Here is a 10,043-nt window from a genome sequence, read left to right as displayed (position 1 = left end):
GGCGCCGGCTCCTGTCGCCGGCCCGGGAGCGTTGGGGAAGCGAGAGTGTTGGGGGGGCGAGCCGGGCAATCGGAGGTCGCGGCCTCCTCTAGCCAGCCCGGGAGTGTTGGCGGGTGGGCGAGGCGGGCGACAGGAGGCCGCTGGCCCCATAGGGTCCCGCGGTGTCTCTGTAGCCTGGGGGGGGTTAAGATGATCCGCCGCCATTCAGCACGGTGAGAGCGAGGGAGCTGGTCTGTCTCATCCAGGCGCTCCACGGCGACTGAGACCTCGTCCCTCCCCTCCCAGCCACCCAGCCAATGGCAGCCCAGTTGCCCTGAGTGAGCCAGTCATCGCAGGCAGCATCTTCTGAGTGGCAATTCTTCCGGCCATACACTAACGGGGCGCATTTTAGAATGTTGGTCCCCACTACTCTTTTATATATAAGGGAGAGATTTGTACCAACAGGATATGTCCATCTTCTGAAGCGTAGATGAGTTCTGGATGTAGATGGTCTTAAGTCATAACCCCTCTTTTCTTCTTCTCCTGTCTGAAGAAATAAAAGCTTTTCCAAAAAAATTTCTTAATTTGTAAATAGTTCTGATCTGCATTTTTTATGAGTCTCTTGTAGACAAATAATGTCTAATTGCGTTTTTTCCACTTGTTGAAATACCTGTCTTCTTTTTTGGGGTGCATTTAATCCATTTACATTTATTGTTGGGTTTTTTACATTTTTAAAAACATTTTTTACTCACAACTTTAATATTACTAGCTTTTTTCGCTCACAAGGTAGAATTTTTGCTCACAGCACTGGGAAGCTTAGAGGGAACATTGCGTGGCTATTAAAATCGAACAGTTGACAGGCTGCCCCTCGTGCTGTTTGATTTAAATGGCAACAAGCCATTTCAGACCTCCCTCCCCCTCATTTCCAAATGGAGGGGAGGGAAAGGGAGCTCCGAAATGGCTGTGTCCATTTAAATTGAACAGCTGATGGACTGACCTACCATGCTGTTCAGTCTGAATGGCTACAAGCCATTTCAGACCCTTCCCCCCCCATTTCCAAACGTAGGGGAAGGAAAGGGATATCTAAAATGGCCTGTGGCCATTTAAATCAAACAGCTGACAGGCTAACCCACCATGCCATTGGATTTAAATGGCCACAAGCCATTTCATTCTTCCCTTTCCCCCCTCTGATTCCAAAGGGAGGAGAGGGAAAGGGAGATCTGAATGGCTTGCAGCCATTGAAACTGAGCAGCTGATGGGCTGACCTGCTGCGCTGTTCGGTCTGAATGACTCCAAGCCATTCTGACCTCACTTTCCCTTCCCTCCATTTGGAAATGGGGGGGGGAGGTCTGAAATGGCTTGTGGCCATTTAAACCTAACAGTACAGCTGGTCAGCCCATTCAGATCTCCCTTTCCCTCCCCCATTTCAAGCAGGAGGAAGTCTGAAATGGCTTGTGGCCATTTAAACCTAATAGCTGATCCATGGGTCCGCCAGTCAGTTGTTTGGTTTAAATGGCAGGAAGCCATTTCAGCACTCCATTTTGCTTCCCCCCTTCGGTGAAATGGCTACTACTGCCAGCTATTTTAAGCGAAATAATTCAGCTTTCCTTTTTTTATATATATAATTTTTATTGATTTTCCACTACAAACTACAAAACTAAAACTACAGAAGAGAGTAGCAAGGTACTTTGATAAGCTATTCATACGCTTTGGATATTTATCTACATGTTAGAGGTTACATTCAGTTATTTAAATTCTAATAAAAGTATTCAAATAGAAAGAACACATCTGGATGATAATATGAATTCATTAAATGTCAACATAGGCAATCTCAGATCTTCCCTTAGGTTTCTTCTTGACTTTACTTTTCTTCTTCTTTTGACTCGGAATCAGAGTCAGAGTCAAAAATTTGACCCAAAGACACGGAAGTAGCTGTAGAGGATGAACTATCCATATCAGATTTCTGTTGTTCGCTGTTTTTTTCCGTTGCCTTCTCTTTCTCTGCTCCATTTCTTTGTTTGGTCGGGGTTTGTTGTTGCTTAAGAAAAAGTTCTGCTTTTAATAAAGAGTCAGTCTTTTCCTTCTTATCATTGAAGTTGAATATAAGTCTTTCTGGAAAAATCCATCTGTACTGGACATTGTTATTTTGAAGAAATGTTGCAATATTTCTGTATTACTTCCTTTTCTTACATATTTCATATGGAACATCTTTCAATATTTTAATCTCCTCTTCTTGAATTTTAACTGTTGTAGCTGTGGATGCTTTAAGTATTAAGTCTCTTGTTGATCTTTTTGCAGATTTCACAAAAATTTCCCCTGGGAGATTATTATTTTTTTAACAAACTCTGAATAGGTTCTGTAAATCATATCAATATTCTTGTATTGATTCAGGTTTGTTATTACTCAAGGGGGCCTTTGCTTCACTTATGATTTGTCTTAAGTTCTCATCCTTTTTCTCGTTTCAGAGAAACTTGAAATCTTGAAATCTTTAGAGAGATCTTTCCACTTGTAGCTGTAATAGTTGTTTTTCAGAAGCTCTTTTTCTGCAATGTCCATTCTTTGATCTATTTCTTTGGTCTTGGTTTCAACCTTTTTTATCTTTTTAGCTGACTTCTCTGATTTGCCTTTAGTTTCCTTAAGCTCTTTCTGTAAAATATCAAATTTCTGATTGAGGTTCGTCAGCTCGTCCAGCAGAGGGCACATGGCTTCAAAAATTGCAGTGGCTATCTCGCTGGTATTTTCTGGTCTTGTGACTGGTGATGCTGTACTAGTATTTCCTGCAGAACCTCTGCCTCTGGACGCCATTTCCCCCCCTCGCTGAGACATTGTTTATATTTTGGTAAGAGTTCGTAAAAGTTCTTAGATTTTTTCTATGATGTAGATAATTAGTCCAGATGTATTCCACTCCAAATAGGGTGGTTTTTTAATAGCTTAAGGCCAGCATGCTTCTCTTTTATGCTGAAGTTTCACTACAGGGTAGGGTTCTTCCTCCGTGAGTTCCCCCCCCCCCTTTCTCTTCGGAGCTATGCCATTTTGCTATATCAATATTTGTTCCTCCACCCTTTTTCTATATGTCTTTCTTTTTGAAACTTAACTCACTGTTTCTTTAATCGCTGGGTCGCTTCACCACGTAGATTAATGTTTTTGTTTAAGTCCTTGTAGGCCGTGGTCTGGTAACGTCTCTGAGCGCCATTACTGGCCTCGGGACAGCGGGACCTTTCGGAGCAAAAAGGAGCTCACTTCCACCAAGCCAGAACTTCGGACGCTGCCCCTTCAGTGTTCAAGGCTAGAAGCTCCCTCCATGAACTTCATGGGGAGGTCGGGACTGGCCAATCCCCCTCCCTGCTGCCCTGATCCGAATTGCTCCCATCGGAGCTCGATGGGGTGCGTTCGTCGTGAGTCGCTGTCAACCGGAAGTCATCATTCGGCTCTCCTGAATACTTCCTGAATCCAAATATCATACCAGTAGTTGGATTCAGGAATATCGGTAATTACCAATATTTTTCGGGTCAATAAACCCAAACCCAAAAAATACTGATTTTTTTTTGCACACTCCTCATCCAGACATCTCAGCCCAAAATTCAAGAGCAACCCTTTGATACGCATAAGAATCACAAAGAATATCTCAGTAATTTCTTCTCACCTCCACTAATACGATGGACGTGAGAGAGTAATCTGAGACAGGGCTTCACTCAGCGCAATACCAAGAGGTCCCTTTCTATTGCTCAGATGTACACTGCTTTTTAAGTCCCCCTTTCCTTCAGTTTTGACTACTGCATCCAGAAATAAGCTATTTATTTTTTTTAATATAAATTATGCCTATTTAAGTAAATAATTTAATTTCCTGAACTTTGGGGCTTTAGTTTAGAAATCTAAACACTTTTTCTTGTAATTGCTCCTTTTTATCTATAGAACTTGCCATTTACTTTAAAAATTAATGTAATGATAAATAAATAGATCCCTTGTAGACTGCAAAATTAATGAATGGTTTTAAAGTTGGTCTGCACAGATAGGCATTAAATTTGGTTTTAATTCTTTTCAGTAACTTCTGTAAGTAGTTCATTTGATGTAACTAATAACTTACTGGAATAAAATAATGAATACAGTGTTTTCACAGATGCTTTTTATTATCCTTTTCTAGATGCAGCACAGTGAATAGTCGATTAGCAGCATATGAAGTGCTTGTAATGTTGGCTGATAGCTCACCTTCCAACCTTCAGCTTATTACAAAAGAACTACTTTCTATGCATCACCAGCTTGATCCAGCTCTTTCCAAAGAGTTTGATGTAAGTAAGCGGTTCCTTTGATGCAAGTAGAATTATTCACTGAAATTATGTTTGTATAATAAATAAATGACAGACAAACTTGTCACACCATCTTGCAATAATGGTATATATAGCAATATGGAGCAGTGCCCAACTGAGTGACTATTTTAAATCTGAACCAGAAATATTCAGTTTGGAATATAATTTTATATTAGCTTATACTTGTATTTAATCTTCTGTGCTACACATTAAGCCAATTTCTTTTCCCTTGTGCTCACATCCTCCCCTGCCCTCCAGTATCTCCCACCTGTAGATGGTCGGTCTGTTTCAGGATTTGTGGGACTGAAGAATGGTGGAGCTACATGTTACATGAATGCAGTCTTCCAACAGCTCTACATGCAGCCAGGACTTTCTGAGGTACTAGCATGTTTTTGGTTCTTATAACATATTTTCCTATGTCTTTTACATAACAGGATTGTGAGCACAGTTGCATACTACAGTGAAGAAAACAGACCACAACTTGTAGCACAGTGCCATTGTGAAGGGATCCTCCCGCTGCCTGTCCCTCCAGTGCCTTGCTGCCTCATTGTCCCCAGAAGAGTGGCCTCTGATTTGACTGGGAAAGAGGCTGCTGCTCCATAGTTCTTTCTAATCTCCTGGCTCTCTGTCACAGAGTCTGGAGAGGTCACGCTGCTCCTTTCGGGCCCTCATCATGACCTCTTTCAAAGATGCCATGGCAAGTCACTTCTGTCTCTCTTCCAGCCTCTTGTGGGGAGAGGACTGAGGGCTTCCCATGAGATGCTGGGAGCATGTCCATGCTCTAGGATGCTACCAGGCACCAGGCACCCATGAAGGCAGTGGTATCCTTTTAAATTTATTTAAAATATTTTTAAGGAGCCTTCTCAGCCAATCTGGGTCCACAAGGTGATGTTCACACAACTAGCTGTGGTTTCCTAAATGGGAGTACTCACACAGTTGGCTGAAGCTCCCTGGTAAGTCTAGGAGCTTACCAGCTCCAGACAAATTACAGGCCTATGATTTCAGTATAAACTCCCTTTTTCCTTCCGTGATCCGTGTAATGATAGCAAGAAGGAGTGAAAGCCAGTCCAGTTCGTAGAGGCAGTACATACTCATTTGAGTAGAGGAGGACATCCTGATATTTGGGGTACTCCTTCTCCCATAATTCCTAAAAGCAGGACATTAGGTCATTTTCTTCCCTCTCCTGAGGAGAGGAGTACCTCCTTCAGTTCTTTTCTTGCCTCCTTTGCATGTGTACGGCTCAGAGGAGCTTCAATTGCCTTATGACCTCTTTAGTAAAAAAGTAAGCGAGGAAAAGGCAAGAGGCCATGATCTAAGGCATACCAAAGATCTCCATGGCTGCCATAGAGCCTGTTCCCTTACATCAAAGACATTCAGGCATTTACTCCATCTGTTCTATCATTTCAAAAAAGAACAGGGACTGGAGGGCCATCTTGGATTTAACATTTCTCAAGAGATTTGTTGTATACAAAAAAATTCAAAATTGAGACACTAACGTCAATTGAGGAGGCAATTACAACAGGGGACTGCATGACATCCATAGACTTCAAAGAGGCCTACGTACATGTCCCCTCCCCCACATAAGAAGTACCTCCACTTTGCTTGGGGAAGGGATCGCTACCAGTTCAGGGCCCTATCCTTTGGATTACTATCCGCCATGAGGGTGTTCACAAAGGTGATGGCTGCCCTTGATATCCATGTGTCTGGATGACCTTCTCATCAGGTCTTCCTCAGCAGAGAAGACATTTATGGCACAAAAGACTACTGAGGACTGAAAATATGAAAACTCATGCCCTGATCATATTGGGCTACTCAATTCACAAGTGGGTCCCTTCATCTCTGCTTCAGGTGCTGGGGCCATTTCACCTGAACAAGATCTGTATTCAAAGTGGTTATCTTTGTGCATCTCACTTTACAACTAGCTGGTAAAACAGCCATTAATAGACCATCCTACAAGCCACTGCTCTAGGGCCATAGCAAGACCTTTTTTTTGCTCAAGCGATATCTATTCCACATGTCTGCAAGGCGGTGACCTGTCACAGCCTTCGGGTTTTGTACATCACTCTGCCTTAGACATTCAGGCCTGAAAGAACACAGCTTTCATTCAGACTGTACTGAATGCCTTGTGTGTTTCTACTTCCAGACAGGTGAGTTTGGTAGTATGATGCACAGAGATCATGAAGAACACGTTGCTTACCTACAACTGATGTTGTTTGTGTTGTCATCTGCACAGTCACATGACCTACCCACATTCCCCACAACAGGTATTTCCTGTTTCTGTCCTGCATTTTGGGGACGAAGAACTGAGCCTGAAGTCAGCTTCACCTTCTCTAAACATGGGTGTTGCCAGTGGGTGATGCCAGTGCTAAAAAAAAATCTCCTTAAATTTACCTCTGGAATTTTCTCTAGTTTGAATCTTTGTACGCTTAGTGTGACTGCACTGGTGACCTCAAAGAACATCAGTTACAAGTAAGCAACCTGTTCATATTATACTATCCAGCAACTGCATAAGTACAGATGAGGTACATTCCATTGGGAATTAAAACTGTTTGTTAGTTCCTCAATTTAATGCATTTTTATTTAACTTTGTAACAATTTTTTCTAAAGGCTTTGCTTTCGATTGATGATGATATGGACAACCCAGATGACAGCGTATTCTATCAGGTTCAGTCTCTCTTTGGTCATCTGATGGAAAGCAAGCTACAGTATTATGTACCTGAAAACTTCTGGAAGGTAATTTTTTTCCTTTTCATTGATTCATTCAATTGGTGCTTCTCTCCTCTTTCCCCTTTACCAAGATTTAACACATAGAATTTAGCCCAGCCACGTCAGGAAGCTATGTGGTGAGGGGGGGAAATGATACTGCTGCATTTCTATCACTGCTGAATATTAAATTACCTCAAGGTTCTGAAGCAATGACTATACGAAATGCGCTTATATTTTGTAGATCTTCAAGATGTGGAACAAAGAGCTTTATGTACGTGAACAGCAAGATGCTTATGAGTTCTTCACCAGTCTTATAGATCAGATGGATGAATACCTGAAGGTTATTTTTGTGTTTGCTACTGTGGAGTTATAATTGCATGCTAATTCTCTTTAACTGACAGCATCATATGCATTTTATAAACTTCTTGCTGGCACTTTCAATATTTTACAGAAAATAGGACGAGACCAAATATTTAAAAACACTTTCCAGGGCATCTACTCTGATCAAAAGATCTGTAAGGACTGCCCTCATAGGTGAGTAAATTGGGTGTCCTGCCCACAGTTGTTTGTTTTCAAATATCAAACTATGTATCAAATATTGTCTGTTAGCTGAAAGAGTACAGTCACCTAGTTAGTTCATTCCTGGCCTGGGACCCATCATCTTGTGGTCTGCCTCTCCCATTATACGCCACTGCAACCACTCTGCATGGTCAAATAAACTCTGTTAAGAATTCCATCTTGTAGGCAGGTGAAAAGAGTTTCCACCACCACACTAGAACATTTTGGTCAGGAGGACCCACACACTGTTAAATTTTCAGAGGCTCTGAAAAGTGGAACTATTTGCATGAGCCTTTTAGGGGTGTGCAACCAAAAAAATACCCCAAAAATACCTTGTCAGTATTTTTCGTGTATCACATAAGCTGAATACAGATAAGAGCTCTGTATTCGGCTACCGGTATAACTGAACCTAACAAAAACGTAATTATCCGGCTTTTTGGGGGGTTCATTTTGCTATACCGAGCTGCCAGTCAGCTGTTGTGTTTAAGTGCCTTTCTTTCCCTCCCCAATTTTTATTTAATTTATTTATTTATTAAATTTGTACCCCGCCCTCCAACCGAAGCAGTTCAGGGCGGCTTACAAACAATTTAAACCAACAAAGAGTTTAAAACCAGCAAATACAAAATAAAATACAATTCATACAATGTTAGGCTAAATAAATAAATACAGGGGCATCCTGTAATAAAGTGCTAGTGCGGCCCCACCGGAGCAATCAGTTTTTATTGGAACGCTTGGTGAAACAGCTCCGTTTTTACCACTCTACGGAACTGCTGGAGGTCTCATAGAGCTCTAATCTCAACGTTCTACAGCGTTGGCGCCGCCAGGGAGAACGCTCTGGCCCTACTTACTGCCAACCTGGCGTCCCTAGGCCCAGGGGGGGCCAGGTGGTGTTGTGTTCCAGACCACAATGGGGGGGAGGGAAAGAAAGGCATTTTAAACATGCCTGGTTCCCTTCCTGATCTTCTCCAGGTGCCCCATAGATGTGTAAACATGCCTGAGTTCCCTTCCTGATCTTCTCCAGCTGCAACCTGTCAGCTGGAGAAGGGAAGGCAGAGAGCCAAGGCTTTCCCTAGACAATTTCACTCCCAGCTGACTGGTGGGGAGTGAAATTGACGGAAATCTCCAAGGGCTACCAGAGGGAAAGAAGGCATTTTAACATGCCTCCTTTTCCTCTGGTGGTGTAAATCGGACCCAAATATATTCGGGAATACCAAATATAGCCCCAGTCCGAATACCTTACCGGTATTTTACTGGGGAAATTCGGAATTTACCGATATTTTTCGGGTCTGATTTACCCGAAGACGAAAAACACCAGCATATTTTTTTTTGCACACCCCTAGAGCCTTTTTAAATAAAATTGGTTATTGAAGGTTGCAAAATGTAGTGCATGTGTGAGTGTTAAGTGCTGTCAAGACGCTTCCGACTGATGGCGACCCTATGAATAATGATCTCCCGGAAGTCCTGTCATTAACAGCCTTGCAGACTGAGGACCATGGCTTCCTTGATTGAGTCAATCCATCTCATGTTGGGTCTTCCTCTTTTCCTGCTGCCTTCAAGTTTTCCTAGCATTGTCTTTTCAGTGAGTCTTGTCTTCTTATTTTGGCTTCTAAGGAGAGTTCAAGCTTGATTTGATCTAGAACCCGCCTACTTGTCTTTTTGGCAGTCAATGGTATCCATAAAACTCTCCTCCAACACCACATTTCAAAGGAATCTACTGTATTTTTCCCTCCATAAGACGCACCTGACCCTAAGACGCACCTCTTCTGCCTCTTCTGCTGCTGTTCAGTGGGGAGAGAAGCCTATGCAAACCAGAATGATTCAAGAGGGCTCTTCTACACAGGCAATAGGGTTACACTGTACAAAAGACTTCACAAAGTTACTTGAACAAATTATTAGGGTACACCCAACACCTCCTGTCCACACATGCTTAAGGTAGGATAGCAGCTCAATGTTTCATTAGCAGTGGTACTTAAGAATATCTGCTCCAATGCAACAGAACAAAGTTTGAGTTCAGTGGCACCTTTAAGACCAACGAAGTTTATTCACATGAAAGCTAAGACCCAGAATTAAACTCTGTTGGTCTTAAAGGTGCCACTGGACTCAAGCTTTGTTTGGCACACTTTGTGTTTATTGACTGTTAACCTTTATTTAAGATGGTTATAGCTTAAAAAAGAGAGGGGGGGAAGGAAGGAAGGAAGGAAGGAAGGAAGGAAGGAAGGAAGGAAGGAAAGGGATAGAAAGAAAGGGAAGGAAGGCAGGAAAGGGAAAGAAAGAAATGGGAGAAAGGAAAAGAAAGGGAGCAAAGAAGTGGAAAGAAAAGGGAAGAAAAAATGGGAAGAAAGGGACAGAAAATGAAAGCCTCTGTGTATGTTTGCTTTCCCCAAGTTCTAAATTACCCCACCAGCAGTTAAAAAGGAGCTTGAAGACTTTCATTTGAAACGACCTGTTCTCAGGTCCATTCAGCATATAAAAACGAAAGTGAAACAAGAGCTCCAA

The 10,043-nt window shown here is 42.3% G+C and overlaps 1 protein-coding gene across 1 annotated transcript in view; it reads left to right on the top strand.

Moving 5' to 3' along the window:
• The window catches only part of USP24 (ubiquitin specific peptidase 24), a 160,348-nt gene that overhangs the window by 91,379 nt on the left and 58,926 nt on the right, over nucleotides 1-10,043 (top strand). Inside the window, exons 41-45 of the mRNA XM_015407738.1 lie at nucleotides 4,121-4,265; nucleotides 4,542-4,661; nucleotides 6,891-7,016; nucleotides 7,231-7,329; nucleotides 7,441-7,523. Coding sequence (XP_015263224.1) covers nucleotides 4,121-4,265; nucleotides 4,542-4,661; nucleotides 6,891-7,016; nucleotides 7,231-7,329; nucleotides 7,441-7,523 — 573 coding nt within the window. The remainder of the gene's footprint in view (nucleotides 1-4,120; nucleotides 4,266-4,541; nucleotides 4,662-6,890; nucleotides 7,017-7,230; nucleotides 7,330-7,440; nucleotides 7,524-10,043) is intronic.

Source organism: Gekko japonicus, unplaced genomic scaffold (genome assembly GCF_001447785.1).
Source record: "Gekko japonicus isolate JY-2015 unplaced genomic scaffold, Gekko_japonicus_V1.1 scaffold2058, whole genome shotgun sequence".
NCBI classification, from domain to species: domain Eukaryota; kingdom Metazoa; phylum Chordata; class Lepidosauria; order Squamata; family Gekkonidae; genus Gekko; species Gekko japonicus.
Note: the sequence above shows the minus strand (reverse complement) of the source record. Positions and strands in the feature narration are given on the sequence as shown.